Source organism: Hirundo rustica, chromosome 24 (assembly GCF_015227805.2).
Source record: "Hirundo rustica isolate bHirRus1 chromosome 24, bHirRus1.pri.v3, whole genome shotgun sequence".
NCBI classification, from domain to species: domain Eukaryota; kingdom Metazoa; phylum Chordata; class Aves; order Passeriformes; family Hirundinidae; genus Hirundo; species Hirundo rustica.
The window spans coordinates 5,607,303-5,623,446 of NC_053473.1; the positions used below are offsets into that span (position 1 = coordinate 5,607,303).

At 52.4% G+C, this 16,144-nt stretch overlaps 1 protein-coding gene across 1 annotated transcript; it reads left to right on the plus strand.

Annotated features, from left to right (window-relative positions):
• Positions 1-3,287: 3,287 nt before the first annotated feature.
• On the plus strand, positions 3,288-7,207 carry C24H1orf116 (chromosome 24 C1orf116 homolog). The gene is made up of 3 exons (XM_040085817.2): positions 3,288-3,411; positions 5,203-5,365; positions 5,621-7,207. Exons 1-3 carry the CDS (start codon positions 3,325-3,327, stop codon positions 6,751-6,753), a joined length of 1,383 nt encoding a protein of 460 aa, XP_039941751.2. The 5' UTR covers positions 3,288-3,324; the 3' UTR covers positions 6,754-7,207.
• The last annotated feature ends 8,937 nt before the right edge of the window (positions 7,208-16,144 follow it).

Sequence of the window (16,144 nt, forward strand, 5' to 3'; positions counted from 1 at the left end):
TTCCAGAGCCGAGCAGGAAGCAGCTCCTACCCCGAGCTGCGGCATCCCTGCACAAATCACCCGAGAGGAGAATCCTGCAGCGGGTGACGCGTCCCTGGGTGCGAACGCCCAGCCGGGGACGGTAATTATTGTGTGCGCGGCTCGGCTCAGGGCTCAGCCCGGCGCTCCGCTCTCAGCGAGCAGCTATGCGGCAGAACAGGATGTCGGATTAAGGAGTCTCCGGCCAAAGCCGTGCCCAGGACAGCAGGGGACAGCAGGGAAGTGAAGGAGCTGGGTGGTACCGAGCAGAGCTTGCCCGCAGCTCCCGGGCACCGCCAGCTCACACCCAGCGCTCTGGGGCACGGCACGGACGGGGTTTAGGGGCTCAGCCACGCCGGGACACAGCCCGAAGCTGCAGGAAAGCTGCTTTTTTTGCGGGGCTGCGGGATGAATTTCGCTCGCCCTGGCTGCAGGTGAGGGGCCAGGGATCACCTGTCAGGACGTACCCGGCCAGCGCAGCCTTATCTGCAGCGGGGAGCAGGGTTAATGTGTAACCCGGCTGTGTTTGGTTAGCCCAGAAAAGCAAAGAAGTCCTGGGATAGGCACGGCCGGGACGAGGAATTGGGCAGCACGGAACGACGGACGGCCTGGTAAAACGACAAAAAGAGATTAATAATCACTTCTGCTCCTGCTTGTCCTCTGCTCTCTGTGCTTTTCCTGCTGGATGGGCTGCGGGCGAGGGGCTGGGGGGCTTTGGGTACCTGCAGGGCTCTGCTTTGGGAGGGTGAAATGTGCTGGGGGATTCAGCAGAGAAGCTGGAAGAGGTGGTTTGAAGGTGGTGGTGGTGGTGGGAGGAAAGCTGGAGAAACCTGTGCTCGGGACAGCAAAGAGCTCAGGCAGCTGCTGGGTGCTTCATGTTCCTGTTGAGATAGGAGAAAATCCAGATCTGCCCCCGATCCCTCTCCCCTGAGCTGGGATCCATCCCCCAGCGCTGCTCAGAGCTGGGACGGTGCCTGCAAAGGGGGGTTTGCTTCGGGCTGTGTTTGGGGCAGGAGGGGTCTGGCTGCTCTGTCCCAGACAGCAAAACCGAGGTCTGCTAACCCGGGATGGAGAGGTTGGAGTGGTGCTGGCTGAAAGAAAGTAGCCTCTTCTCTAAAGCAATTAGCATTAATTGCTACCCGGCACCTCTTTGATGGCTCCATGGGCTTTTAAAGGACAGTTATGGCAACGGCCACGAGAGCTGAGGGACCTGGCCTTTGGATTTCGATAAAAAACAGCCTCTTCCAAATGTGTTTGTATCCGGGGAAGAGGGCCACACCACCGAAACCCAGCCATAAAACTGCTTTTGCAGTACCGTGTCTTTTAAACCAAACGCTCGGTCGCGTTTTTAGATTGTGGCTGTTACTCACCGCAAAGAGGGAACTAAAATCCTTCTGAATCATTAAAACTGGGGGTTTCAACACTGATTTTTTCCCCTTTCCTGAGCTGGATGAGTGTGCTGGAGCCATAATCACATCAGAGAGCTAATGGGCAGGAAAAGGAACTTCTTGTTTCGGTGCAGATCCTCCGCAGCGCCCGGCGGGCTCGGGCTGAACTTTGCCTCCCGTGAGCTGGGGCTCGGTGGGTGCCAAAACCTCGGCAGCTGCTTTAGGTCACTGCAAATGCTGTTTGAATGAGAGAAGAGGATTTCTTTGATGAGCTGGTGGGGATCCTCATGGAGAAAACACCTCCCTGCTGGCCCCAGCCAGCTGCACACTCAAGTTCCAGCAAGGCTCTCACTTCCCCTGGAGGGTTTTGCTGTCGGAAATTTGGGAGGGAGGCAGCCAGGAGCAGCACAACAACCACGCTCAAGCCTCTTGCCACTTAGGAGTCGATGTGAATCTATAAATGAACACCTCTAGTTTTGATATAAATCTAAATTTCACGTTGTGGGTGTTCCAGTCGCACGGCAAAACCCTGCAAAGGCCCAAAGTCCCCCGAGCTCAGCTCTGCTTCCCGACAGCTCAAATCCCTGGCTCTGAAGAGATGTGAATTCAAAGAATCCGGGGAGCTGCTGTTCCAAAGCCACCACTTAGTGCAACGTCACTTAAGCAGTAAATAATGCAAAGCTGAGACTGAAATATTAAACTCCTCCTGCGTGGAAGGATTAGATCTGTCAGGGCGTGGGCGCTGAAATCTGATTTTTGCGGCGTATTCCAATTACAAAGGAATTCTTTCAGGGTCTAAGGCTCTGAACAAGCAGCCAGTTCTGCTCACTTATCGCTGGATCTAATGCCCTGATCCTGCTACAAGGGGAAAAAAAAAAAAGGCAGCAGTGTGTTCCTGCCTGCAGGTCACAGCACAAAGGGCTCCTCTGTCTCCCGAGGAGCAAATCCCCTCGCGTGGGTCCGTGTGTCTCGCGGGGGTGTTGGTGTTTGTTTTGCTGCTCCCTCTCGCCCCCACAGCCCAGCTCCCTCCCCAGGATCGGGGTGGTGCCTGTGGAGGAGACGAATCGCCAGGAGATTTTGGAAGTGCCTTGCGTGCGTGGGTGATGACACCTTCTGTGGGTGCTCAGCAGAGCCCTGTGCAGGGATGACTGTCCCCTGCGCCAACCCTGCCCCTGTCCCAGGGCTGGAAACCCAAATCCAGGGTGTTTGTCAGGCAGCTGGGGTCCCGATGGTGATGGGAGGTCCTGCTGTGAGCAGAGGGGACATTGGGGTGCTGCCTGAACCCCCCTGGGCACAGCCCCAGCCTGCCCTGCTCCCCACCAACTGCGCCAGCCGTGTCCCCAAACACGCCCAAAGGCCTGGGGACACCTCCCTGGGGACACCTCCCTGGGGACACCTCCCCGGGGTCCCCGAGGAAGGGTGGCAGAGGCAGCTCCTCGGCAGGAGGAAGCTCCTGACAGAGCGAGGATGTGAGTAAGCAGCAGCACTTGGGGCCAGCGCGCTCGCCAGTTCAAGCTGCAGGGCTGGCACAGGGTGTGGCAGAGGGAAGAGGCCCCATGAGCGGGGCTGGGGCTGGTGCTGGGATTCCTGAGCTGAACTTACAGCTTTGTTCCTTTTCCACCCCTGTGAGGGGATCAGAGAGCCACCGACACGAGCTGGCTGTGCAGAGATGAGCCCGCTTCCAATTATTTTGAGGAAAAACTCAAGGGTGATTTTTAAAAGCCCAGCTGTGCCTCTTCCTGGAGACAGCAGTGCTGAGATGGAGCACAATCCCTCTGTCCAGCATCTTCAGAACCTGCCTGTCCTCCCTCCCAGCGCGCTTCAGTCACCCCTGGTGGAATCACAACTTAACGCTTCTCCTTTCTCCTGCTCCAGCTGGGATATTCCCCCCGTGCCAGCCTCCAGGGCAGCCCGTGCTATGCCTAGGAAGGAGCTGGGGATGGCTGGCTGCAACTCTGGCAGCTGTGACAGCATGGCCAGCACGGCCTCCAACCACTCGCAGCGGGTGAGTAACCCCGGGGTGCCCAGCCCAACTCGCCCCTCTGGGCTGAGGAAGGATTTGGGGCAGATCTCAGCTCAAAGCCGCTCTCCCTCGGTGCTTTGGAGGCAGCTGGAAGCCCTGAGACAGCACCAGGAGCAGATGATTCCTGCCCCAGAGCACTCCCAGCCTTCCCATCCTGCCACGTGTGTGCGACAGCCGGGAGCTCTGGCTGCTGCAGGGGCTGCTCTGCGACAGGACAGGATCTCTGGAGAGGGGATTCTCTGCCTGGAGAGGGGATTCTCTGCCTGGAGAGGGGATTCTCTCCCTGGAGAGGCTCCTGTGCTGCCAGGGGTGCAGGATCAGAGCAGTTGGGTACCTGGCTCCAAGCAGAGTGACTTCACCCGGAGGAGGCAGCGAGCCGAGCTCCTCCTGCCTGGCACGAGATCAATCCCGGGCTAAGGCAGGGCTGAGTTGGGACCATGGGTGTAGATGTGTCATTTCTCACTATCAGTCCATTAAAGCTTGTTTGTCTCCCAACACCGATCCCAAGGCTGATGGGCTAATTACATCCTGCCTGACTCGGAGCATAATTGATACGTGCGAGGGCAGCGCTCAGCCCTGGCAGCTTTTCCATTCGGTGCAGCGCAAACCAGAACCAAACCCTCCGAGTTTAATAGGGATGGAAGAACTGGTTGTGATACTGCAAGGTAAAAGATTTGGATAAGGTGCCTCTGCAAAACAACTCCGCCTGGGATAATTCCTGCCCCGTGCTTGTTGATCTGATGCACATTCCGTCCTGTGCCTCCTTTTGTTCGTGACAGATTGCAGGAGTCGCCTTCATATCTGATATTGCAGAAACACATCTCCCGGTGCTCAAAATGCAACAAAAAATTAAACAACTCTTGCTCGGGCATGAGTGGGAGAACGAGGAGAGTTCATCACCTGCACAGGAACCTTCAGTATTTACGGTGTTTTCTAAGATTCAGCATAGCTGAGCAGTACAGGTGTTTGTAGCTATCGATTTGTTACCCATCTGCTCACATTTCAATTTAAAGAACTAAAAATTAGAGGCCAAGTTCCCAAGTTCAGAATAATCCACCTTCTGACCCACAGAGTCGGATAATATAAAAAAGGCTTTAAGTGTATATATATATATATATTTCATATTTTTGGAGGAGGTTGTCTAGTTTTCTGGAGCTGTAAATACTCATTATTGAACAGCCAGTGGCCAAGCAGCTGTCACAGGCTCCCTAAACTACCTGGATGTTAAATATAAATATAAATATAAATATAAATATAAATATAAATATAAATATAAATATATTTAAATAATATTAATCTATTTATATATAATATTAATATAGAAGTATATATTATTAATATATAAAAAGTTATATACAAAGTTATATATCTATGAAAATTATATAAAGTTATATATATGAAAGTTATGTGAAGTTCTAGATATGTAGTATAAAGTAAACCTCTCATATATTTATGAAAAATATACATGAAATATATATATAGTACAAAGTAAACCTCTCTTTATAATATATATATGAAATATATATATAGTATAAGGTAAGCCTCTCTTTCTTATATATTTATGAAAAATATATTTATATTTATATTTATATTTATATTTATATTTATATTTATATTTATATTTATATTTATATTTAGTACAAAGTAAACCTCTCTTTTTTATATATTTAGGAAAAAATATATGAAAAATATATATTTATTTACATTTATATATATATAGTATAAGGTAAACCTCTCTTTCTTACCAGCTCTGCCTTACCTTCTTTTTCCCAGAGTGACAACAGCTATGACTATTTATCTGTGGAAGAGAAGGAGTGCTTGATGTTCCTGGAGGAAACCATCGGCTCCCTGGATGCCGAGGGGGACAGCGGGGTGTCCACGGACGACACCGACTACGGGGAGCCCTCCAAGCCCAGGAGAGGCCCTGTGCCCCGGGGTGAGCTGGAAACCTCACAATTTAATATTACAATGAATATTACGACATTTATTTACGAGAAGTGTCTTGCAATAAATATTTATTGCCATAAGTATCTGGTGTCGGCGATCGCACCGGCTCTGTCGGGGTCCCGTTCCCCCAGCAGTGAGGGTCGGGGGAGCCCTGGCGCCTGTCCTGAGCCCTGCCCGTGCTGGCCCAGAAGGGGCGAGGGGTGTTCTGTGTGCATCGTGTGACTTCAGCTCCCTCTCTTCCCAGATTTGGGGAGTGGAACTCCCCCTCCAAGCAGAGATCAGCAGCGTGGGGCTGAACAGAGGAGCGGTAAAAGCGTCTCTGCCTCCTGCAGCCCGGCAGCTGCTCCGAGCCCAGGGAATTCCAGCCTCCCGAGGAGCATCCCTGCAGAAAACGGAGCTTCTGGCAGCAAGGGAAGCGTCCACACGGCGCCAGCAGGAAAACCTGCACAGGAGGTGCCCGAGGAGGGCAGGCTGGACCAAGCCAGCTCAGGAAGCCACACCAAGTCCATGATTATCCAGCCTCCAGACCCTTTCCAGGAGGACCTGGAGTGGTCACGGAGCCATCGCTCAGATGCCAAGGAGACCAAGATTCGGACTTCGTGGGGCCACCCGGAGAAATCCACGCTGGAAGAGCCCCCTCAGGACCCCGACGCCAGGCGCGGGCCTCCAACTGCCCCCAAACCGCGGAGATTGCCACCAAACATCATCCTGAAAACCAGCAGGAGCAGCCCAGTGCCGCCGGCCACGGAGCACAACCAGAAGGTGAGGGCAGCACCTCCATCCTCAGCCACCTCTCACGCCAGCCCTGCCAGCGACAGCACCGCTGAGAAGGGGAGTTCGGGCCACCTCGACCCCAAGGAGAAGGAGAAAGCCCGAAGGGAGGCCCTGGAGAAGCTGGGACTGTCCCAGGACAGGAGGGAGCCCAGCGCCCACCTCCATCCCCACCCCAGGGAGACGCCGCTCCCCGTCCCGGGGCAGCCCAGGGAGGGCTCCGTGCCGGGGATGCGGCAGATGGCCTTCAAATCCAACACCCTGGAGCGCTCCGGGGTGGGGCTGGGCAGCTCCATCAGCAGCGCCAAGGAGCAGAACGCCAGGAGCAGCAGCAGCTCCCTGGGCAAGATGTCCTTCATCGAGCGCCTGGCGCCCAGCTTCCTGCGCAGCAGCCGCCCCCGGCCCGCCTCCCTCGGGGCAGGGAAGGACTTTGCGGGCCTGAAGGAGCAGGAGGAGCAGGACAAGAGCAGCAAGAGGAGATCCCACCCTCTGCCCGGCTTCTCCAGGCCGCCGCGCTCCGCCGTGAGCGTGAAGATCTCCCCGAAGGGCGCGGCCGACGAGAACCGGCGCGAGGCGCTCAAGAAGCTGGGGCTGCTGAAGGAATAGCTGGCGGGGCCGGTGGGAAAAGGGGGTTTTTCACCCCAAATCCAGCGGCCTGCACTGCCTGGGACCTCGGGCACAAGCGCCTGGTGCCATCTCCTGCGCCGGCGCCTCGGGAGAGGCGTTGGGAGCTTCACACCAAATAGAGGAACGCGGGGTGTGCAGGGTATTTTGTACATAGCGGATGCGCGTGAGCTATTTATACAAAGCGTCTCTCAGCACGGACGAGGTGTGTTCTCCTGCAAGGGCTTTAACGCATCTGGGGATTCATCGAAACAGGGAAGCCACGGAATTAGGGCTTTGGCTTATTTTCAAAGGGGTTGCCTGCGGATGAAGCGTCTCTGGGAAGAACTGCCGGACTTTGCTGCTCCTTTAGGACTTTTTGGGGGTTTTTTTTTTATTAATTTTATCACAGCCTCTGAGGCCTGAGCACTCACCTGCCACGTGGAAGTGCCTCCCAAAGCCACCGCTGCCTGCTGTGGGGGGCTGGAGGGTTGCACAGACATCCCACTGCCTCCCCTGCCACGCTCAGCTCTCCCACCCAGCCCTGACCACCTGGATGCAGCTCCTGGAAGAGGCTGGAACTGCAGGAAGCGAGGCCAGAGGCTGTGCTGGTGGCAGATCCAGAAATGAGGCGGGTGCAAGGCTGGGACAGCTCCAACTCATCCCTTCCGAGCTGTGCTGGCACCTCTCAGGCCCAGCTGATTCTGCCAACACCTTGCTGCTGACCTCGGGGAGCAGAGGTGTGTGTTAAATAAACCTGTGTGTGATCAGAAAAGCGCCCTGTGGTACAGATCTATGGCTCTGTCGGGTGAATTGAAACGGTGGGGTTTGAAACCAGGTGTTCTGAGACAAAGGATGAGCCAGGTCAGGTCTGTCCCACCTATAAAACGGAATTATTTCATCAGCACAGGCAAAGTCTTCCATGGAGCAACCTGGGAGAGTGGAAGGTGGCCCTGGCTGTGAGGAGGGGAGGAGCAAGGAGAGCTTTAGGGTCCCTTCCAACCCAAGCTGTTCCATGATTCTGTGATTCCCGGCTCTCGCTGCGAGCACCAAGAGGGGCTGTGGAGCTGCCGGTGCTCCCGTGTGTGCTGGCAGGCTGGAACCAGCCCGATGTGCAGCCAGGCAGCGGCAGAGGTTCCACCCGGCCCTGGGCTGCTCGGCCTGGGGACTCTCAAGTGCAAGTTTAAAGGCAGGAAGAGCACCGTGCAGAGAGGAGGGGGAGATGCCAGGTTAAAGCCGAGTAAAAGTTCAGCCAAGCTCCTGCCTGGGGTAGAGCTGCGTTTTCATCTCTGTGCTCCTCTCCTCTGCCCGTTCTGTCTCACCCAGGGCTGATTCCAGTTATTTAATGCTCTGACTGAGTGCTCAGCACCTGCAGGATTCAAGTCCCAAGGGAAATCTCACCTTGTTTATCTAATGAGAAAGAAGGAGAGGATTAAGGACCCTCACAAAGCATTTTTTGCCCCAAAACAGAACCTAAACATTTCTTAAAACCAGATTGTTTTGGAAACAAAAGGTTTCTCTTCCAACCCTTGGCTTTAGTCAGAACCATTGTGTGCTGGTGTTATGAAAGCTGAGTTTTGTTCAGATTTCCAAGGGGAAATCTCACTCCCAAAGATCCCTTATCAATCTGTGACGTGGCGATGCTGACAAACAGGAGCTGGAATGAAATGGAAACAAAAGAGAATAAATTCAAACCACAGCCACAGAGCAGCAGGGTCATTCCTCTGGGAATTAACTCCACATTTCTGTGCCTCTCCTGGAGCTGCCAGACGCTCTGGGCTGGATCTCTCACCGCAGGCAAGCCCCTCTCCACGAGCAGGCGTCACTGTTTAATCCTGCGAGGGGAATATGGAATTTTACCTGCTGGATCTGTTTGTAGCCCTCGGAAACGGAGCTGTTTATGCCCAAGGGCTGGGAGCTTATGCAAGAGCCGGCCCATGACTGTGCCTGGTGCCACGCAGAGCCGAGCCCTGCTGCTGGCAGAGGGATCCTGATCTGCTCCTGCTCCTGATCTGCTCCTGCTGCTGATGATCCTACTGCTCCTGCTCCTGATCTGCTCCTGCTGCTCCTGCTCCTGATCTGCTCCTGCTGATGATGATCCTACTGCTCCTGCTCCTGATCTGCTCCTGCTGCTCCTGCTCCTGCTCCTGCTCCTGCTCCTCCTTGCTCCTGATCTGCTGCTGCTGATGATGATCCTACTGCTCCTGCTCCTGATCTGCTCCTGCTGCTCCTGCTCCTGCTCCTGCTCCTGCTGCTGCTCCTGCTCCTCCTTGCTCCTGCTCCTGCTCCTGCTGCTGATCTGCTCCTGCTGCTGATCCTGCTGCTGATCCTGCTGCTGATCCTGCTCCTCCTGCTCCTGATCTACTGCTGCTGCTGCTCCTGCTTGTGCTCCTGCTCGTGCTCGTGCTCCTGCTCCTGCTCCTGCTCCTGATCCCGATCCCGATCCTGATCCTACTCCTGATCCTGATCCTACTCCTGATCCTGATCCTGATCCCGATCCCGATCCCGATCCTGATCCTACTCCTGATCCTTATCCTGCTCCTCCTGCTCCATCTGATCTGCTCCTGCTGCTGCTCCAGCTCCTGCAGGAGCCGCTGAGGAACCTCAGCTCCACCAGGAGCACCTGCAAGTGCCCTCCTGCAACCCAGCTGCTCCTTCTGCCTCCTGCTGCTGGAGACTTTTCTCCTCCTGATGTTTGCACCAGGCTGGCCAGCCCCGGGATACTTCGATGAATTGCTCAGCTACCAACCAGCATCTCCCTGCTTGTTTCCCTGCTTGTTTCCCTCGCATTCCTCGGATTCTTTGCACACCTTCGGCGCGGGGCAGCGGTGTTCAGGGAGGGGTTGAAAGCCTGGCTGAGGATTGTGTCCAGCCCGAGCCTGTTTGGTATTCACAGACTGTCTTGGAAAGGCGCTGCTGCTGCAAGGTCAGGGATGGAAAGGACTGAGTGCAGCTTAGCGCCGCCAGCAGTTAATTAACATCAGCAAATTGTTCAGTGCAATTACCTCCAAGGGTCAGCCCTTCTCTCTAAAGAAAGCCTGCATTAGTTTGGGAATTAAATTGCCCGTAAGGAACAAAGGCTCTCACTTTGTCATCATCATAAAACCATGGAATGGTTTGGGTTGGAGGGGACCTTAAGCTCATGCAGTTTCCGCCCCCCTTGCACTGTCCCAGCTTGCTCCAAGTCTGGGTGGGGACAAAGCAGCACAAAATCTACCCCCAGGTTGAGCAGAGCCCAGCAGAACTCCCGGCTTCTTGTCTGGGGACCCCTGAAATCAAAATCAGAATTCACACTCTGGCAGGGGGTGGAATGAGATGAGCTTTAAGGTCCCTTCCAAGCCAAACTATTCCATGATTCTGTGACTCTGATTCTGGGTATATTTACCTTGATTTGTGCCCAGAAGGCAAAATCCCAGCAGAGCCCAGACACAAAACAGCCACGAAGAGAGATCACAGCCTTGCAGAAGCAGCAAGTCTCGGAAGAGTTGGTAAATGTACCCTCAGTGTCTTCATGCAGATTATCCAGACTGAGTTTATGTGTTAACAATGTTAAAAACAACAAAGAAAACACCCAGCTTTGCATTTTGCACGGAATATTCATCTAATTCCTAACTATCGGTCCCAGCCTGGCTCAGACGTGTCATTTCCATGTCTACGTGAGCCCGTCAAGACCTCCTGTCTCAATTAAAAACATCCTTGTGCACATCTCTCATTACAGAGATCAGATTCAGGAGCCGGTGGGATCCTGGCAGTGTCAGGGAACATCAGCTGCACCAGGCCACAGCAGGAATAATTTGTTTTAATAACAGCTCTCGTGCTTCCAGGGCGGCGTCGGGGGAACCTTGGGGCTGAGAGGTGGGGAAGGAGGTTTGGGTGCTGCTGAACCAAGCTGGGGAACACCAAACCTGGGCTCCAGGATGGAGCCGGGCTCACTCCAGCTCTCTGGGAGGTGCTGCAGATGTCTGAGGCTTTTTTATCCACGTTCCAGCATGGTTTGGGCAACAACCAGGAGCGTGGCTCTGCCCTTTCCCTGCTCACAAGGGGACAAGGACCCTCTCCAGCCCCACTGCGCCTCTCTCCATTATGTATTTTTTTTATTTTTTGCCCCTGCTCTTTGTTCCTAATGAAATGAAAACGAAAAAATGCCCAGCCCCGTCCCTGCAGCTCCCACCCGTGCCGTGCTTGGCCCCGCAGAGCCAACGACCTGCAAAGAGGAGCCCAGCAGGGGCATTGCAGCCTCCGGCCGCCGTGTGAGAGCATCCAGGGCTCACTGCCTGGGGTTTAGCTCGCCTCTGTTCGGCAGTGACGCGAATTTACCTGATAATATCGGAAAGAAGAGCCGGTGTTTCTCGTTCCTGCTCCTCGGATGTTTCTCGTTCCTGCTCTCTAATCCCGGCGGGTTTGGGGATGAGGATCTCCGCCTCCCGGAGGTCTCAGCTCTTTTCTTCCGATCGCTCTTGGGTTTGGAAGTCCAGGAGGAGACAGACAGGGGCAGTGTTGCTCCTTGCAGAGGGGTTTGTGTGCGGCAGAACCACCCCTGGCTGGTTCCGAGCAGGAGTTTGATCATTAACCCGGCGCCGTGGAGCAGCCAGGGGTTGTTATCATTTATTAATTGCAGCTCTGAGCACAGGCAGACATCTGCACAGGGATGGAGCTCGTGGGATGGAGCCTCTGCCTGTCCTGGTGCTGCTCCCAGGGAGAAGATTCCTCCTGCAGTTAGTCAGAGGAGGGAAGAGGAATTTCCTTTACAAGCGCAGCCCAGAAGAATAAATTCTAAAACATTTAACTCTCCTTTAGCAGTGGAGGTGCAAGGCAACGGTCCTGCCCCAGGACAGTTTCCTGTAATAATTCCATGATTTTATGATTCCCTAAAATAACACTGAGTGTTTCCAGGGGGTTCCCACCATCACTCGTGTCCCGTTTTATTGCTCACACAAAGCCAATCCTGGTGCTTTGCTGCTCTCCTGGCAATAAATGCCCTCAGGCAGGGCAGTGCTGCTGGAGCCCAGCCAAGAGTGGGGCGATTTGTGGCACAGGTTTGGTACAAAACACAACAATCACTGCAATAAAAGAAATCATGCCGCAATTAAGAGCTCAAAACTGCCCGGCGGAGGTTTACCCCCAGCCAGGGAGATTCCAAAGTGCTCCAAGGATTGTCTTACACAGAAAACAATCTGCTCTTCACACCCTGTCTGACCCCAGAGGGGAAGATCAAGGTCCTGGACTCCACAGGGCTGGAGAACAAAGTGGTTCCTCTGATGCCTTGAGGCTGAGCTCTCGTGTATTCCATGTTCTGTGCTGCCCAGGTGCAGCTCTGAGCTCACACTCAGGGTCACTCAGCTCTCTGCACACAGCAGCGACACAAAACAAATCCTGCTCCTGCTGCACACCAAGGACAGCTTTCAGCCCAAAAGCACAAACAGCGGTGGCTGAGGAGAGGAACAAGGATGGGAGTTCATAACCTGGAGCTGGAATTGGACAATTAAACCCCAATACGCAAATGGACCAAATCTTATAAAAGTGTGAGACCTCGTGACCGTTTGCCCATTTTGTGACAATTTTGCGCCCATTTTGTGTCCACCTTGGGTGCAGCCCTGGCCAGGCTCTTGTCCTGCCAGACACTTGGGTCCTGCCCTGACCTTTTAATAAATATCTACTTTATTCTCTTAGCTCTGTCCAGCCTGTGTTCCAGCTCAGCCTTCCCAAGGCGTCACCTCTAAACCTCCCTCTGAACCCCCCCACTCCTGACGCAGAGAATGCTGCCCTGCAGGTCCTGGGCACTCCTCAGAGGTGCCCCAGGTGAGTTTTTGTCTGCAGCCAACCCTTCCTAAAGGAAGGCAAAGCAACCCAAAATCCCCAGCCATGACCGAAATGCCTCCACAGGTTTGGAGCTGTCAGCGCCTCCAAACTCCTCTCAGTGGTTTGGTTCATGCAAAAGAGGAATTGTGTTTGTGGCCAGGAGCAAACTGCCCTGAGTTCCGTCTGAACCCGCCTCGTTCACATTTAGGACAAAAACTTGAAGCAGAACCCATCTTTCTGACCCCAAAACAGGATGAAAGCACAGATGTGTGAGCTCAGCCAAGGTCCAGCCAAGCCACAGGTGTCTGAGGAACCTTTCACAAAGTTCTCCATGCGAAGTTCTGCCTGGAAGTGGCTCACAGCAAGCACCATTCACTGCTGCGTGTTCTTATTAAAGCACAAAGCCTGGAGAGCAGGGGAACTCCTCTCAAACTCTGCAATTTCTGCTCCTGGCCTCTTCACCCTTTTTTTTTTTTTCTTTCCTCCCCCTTCCATGATGTCATCAAGCTAAAAAAGAACATTTTTGGGTCTTTTTGATGACATCTCTGCTACTCCTCTGGGCATTTTGTCCGTCTCCACTCAGCTCACCGATGCACCTCAAGACCTCCGAAGATTTTTAGTGCACCCATTTTAAAAACAACGCATCAACATACAAAAAAAAAAAAAAAAAACAAACCAAAAAAAACCAAATTAAACATCAAGAGAAAAGCCAAGACTGACTGAGCTGCAAGCTGCAAAAACAACTTTATTAAACAAAATCTGAGCTGGAGGTGGAGGAAATTTCCAGCACCAGAAGCATCAAAATCTAAGGTAAGTGAGCCCCAATTTGCCCTTAAAATAGTGGTTTTTGGAGAACAGTGCTGTTGTAGAGTGATTATAGGAGAGAGATGTCACCAACAGTCTGTGACAGTTCTGAAATTCAACATAATTATTTCTATAAAGATAAAGGTAGTGACTTATGGTGATTTTTTTTTTTTCCTTCCCCTCTGTGCCTTTAATTTTTTAGTATTTTTAAAGCTATAAATTAAATTACTTTTTGGCCAAGAACACCCCCCCAAAAAATTGAAATGGATGAGGTAAAATGCATCCCAGTTCTGGATGGTGGCAGGATAATGGTTTAATTGGACACCAAAAATGGGTCCTATAGACATTTACACTACATAAGACTGAAATAAAGAGAGGGAAAACCCAACCACACATGATTTACCCCCGGGATTTCTCTAGCTATTTCTTGTCTCTTTCTGCTTTATCTTTATTCAGCTATTTGTGGGTTAGCGTTAAAAAACAGCTCCTTGCCTAAAAATTAACATTAAATGAGATTAAAATGAAGCTGAGGATTCTGTCCTGCAGACCAGAAATGAGGAAAAGAGGGAGTGCACTGGTGGACATCAGAAAAGATTAAATAAGCATAGAAATCACATTTTTCCTGATTTTTTGATTAAAAAAACCTCGTCCAGCTCTTTACAGGGCTTTTTTTTTTAGCTCTTCATTGCTTCAAGTCCTCCAGTCTGGCGGGAGTTGTGACTTTGAGGGAAAATCCCCATTTTTCACCTGTTCTGTCTCTGTCAGCTGCAGTGAGGGAAGGGCTGGGGCTCTGCTGAGCCCCGAGTGAGCAGAGCTGGGGGGACTCGAGCGGTGCCCAGTGCCCCAAAACCAGCAAAACCCCGGGGGGAAATGTCCAGGGAGGATCCTGGAGCCCCCGAGGGGAAGGGGACATTTCTGCAGCGCCGTGCCACACTTCCCTCAGCCCAGGGGACGTGCAGGATGTCCCCAGTACACAGCGTGCCAGGGACTGGTGGTGCTGGTTTGGGCTGAGCCTGGTGCCAGGCTGAGCCTGGTTTGGGCTGAGCTGGGGTTGGACTGAGCCTGGTTTGCGCTGAGCCTGGTGCCGGGTTGAGCCTGGTTTGGGGTGAGCCTGGTGCCAGGTTGAGTCTCGCTTGGGCTGAGGCTGGTTTGGGCTGAGCCCGGTTTGGGGTGAGCCTGGTTTGGGCTGAGCCCGGTTTGGGCTGAGCCCGGTTTGGGGTGAGCCTGGTTTGGGCTGAGCCCGGTTTGGGCTGAGCCCGGTTTGGGGTGAGCCTGGTTTGGGCTGAGCCCGGTTTGGGCTGACCCCGGTTTGGGCTGAGCCCAGTTTGGGCTGAGCCTGGTTTGGGCTGAGCCTGGTTTGGGCTGAGCCTGATTTGGGCTGAGCCTGATTTGGGCTGAGCCCGGTTTGTGCTGAGCCCGGTTTGTGTTGAGCCTGGTTTGTGTTGAGCCTGGTTTGTGTTGAGCCGGGTGCCAGGTTGAGCCTGGTTTGGGCTGAGCCCAGTTTGGGGTGACCCCAGTTTGGGCTGAGCTCGTGTCCCACCTCTGCACTCAGGTGCAGGGGACCAGCAGTGGGGTTTGTGGGCAGGACTCAGCCCAGCAGGAATAAAACTGATTACGGCTTTGGGAGTTTCCTTCTCCACGTTTCCGAGGGATTTGAGGAGCTCCCAGTGCGTGAACAAGGGTGGAAGGATTTGCACTCTCCGAGGTTTGAACAGCGCTGGGGGTGAGGCAAAGCTCACACAGAGGATTTCAGGTGAAAGGCTGCAGCAACCCGAAGGTTTCAACTCGAACAAGGAAATCGTCCCCGTCTCAAACAGGGGCACACAGGCACTGCCTGCGGGCGGTGTGCAGAGGGGCAGCAACAAGCTGGGGAAGAACAAATGGCAGGGAATAAAAATAAAATTTAAAAAAATTATAACTATAACTATAACTATAACTATAACTATAACTATAGAAATAGAAATAGAAATAGAAATAGAAATAGAAATAGAAATAGAAATAGAAATAGAAATAGAAATAGAAATAATAATAAAATTTAAAATAATAAAATAACCATAACCAAAAAATAAAAAATATTAAAATTTTTTAAAAGTAAAAATAAAAATAAAAATAAAATAAAAATAAAAATAATAATAATAATAATAATAATAATAATAAAAATAAAGTAAATGATTGGGGGGGTGACGGGAGATGTTTGAGGATGCTGGCACCTTTGAGATCTGCAGCTTCTGCTGTTGCTTCTTGAGATGAAAAAACAAGAAGAGAACAGAAAGGGCAAAGGGAGAAGAGAGAAGGGGAAAGGGAAAAGGGAAGAAGGAAAAGGGAAAGGGAAAAAGGGAGAAGAGAGAAGGGACAGGGGAAGGTTTGATGCCCCAGCAGCGCCACAGCAGGTCCCTCCCACATTTTGGGCTGTGGCTGACCCCCCACTCCCAGCAATGCCTCCCCCATCCCCACAGCGCAGGGCTCAAAGCAGAGCGGGAGATCTGCACAGCACCACTGGCACCTTTTATCCTCTAAAAATTCCCTTCTTTTTGGCCTGGGACAGGTCAGAGGCTCGGAGCCAGCAGCAGCCGTCAGAGCATTCCGGGGGTTGCTGTTACCCTGGTTTTTCTGAGTTTCTTTATTAGCCTTTTGATTTTCATAAATGGAGTCAGATCTTTTAGTTACTGTACAATATTAAGAGCAGTTTTCTACCTTTCCCACAGAAGTAATATGAACAAATCCTTTGTTTTTCATTCTCTGTCCTTTGTTTGCATATTTCTAACCTGAAAACAATTGTAACTGACAATTC

Bases quoted from the DNA above. Each gene is read 5' to 3' on its own strand.
- C24H1orf116 (XM_040085817.2), top strand. From the start codon at position 3,325: ATGCCTAGGAAGGAGCTGGGGATGGCTGGCTGCAACTCTGGCAGCTGT. The intron at 3,412-5,202 runs GTGAGTAACCCC...TCTTTTTCCCAG, and splicing joins CCTCCAACCACTCGCAGCGG to AGTGACAACAGCTATGACTA. The intron at 5,366-5,620 runs GTGAGCTGGAAA...CTCTCTTCCCAG, and splicing joins GAGAGGCCCTGTGCCCCGGG to ATTTGGGGAGTGGAACTCCC.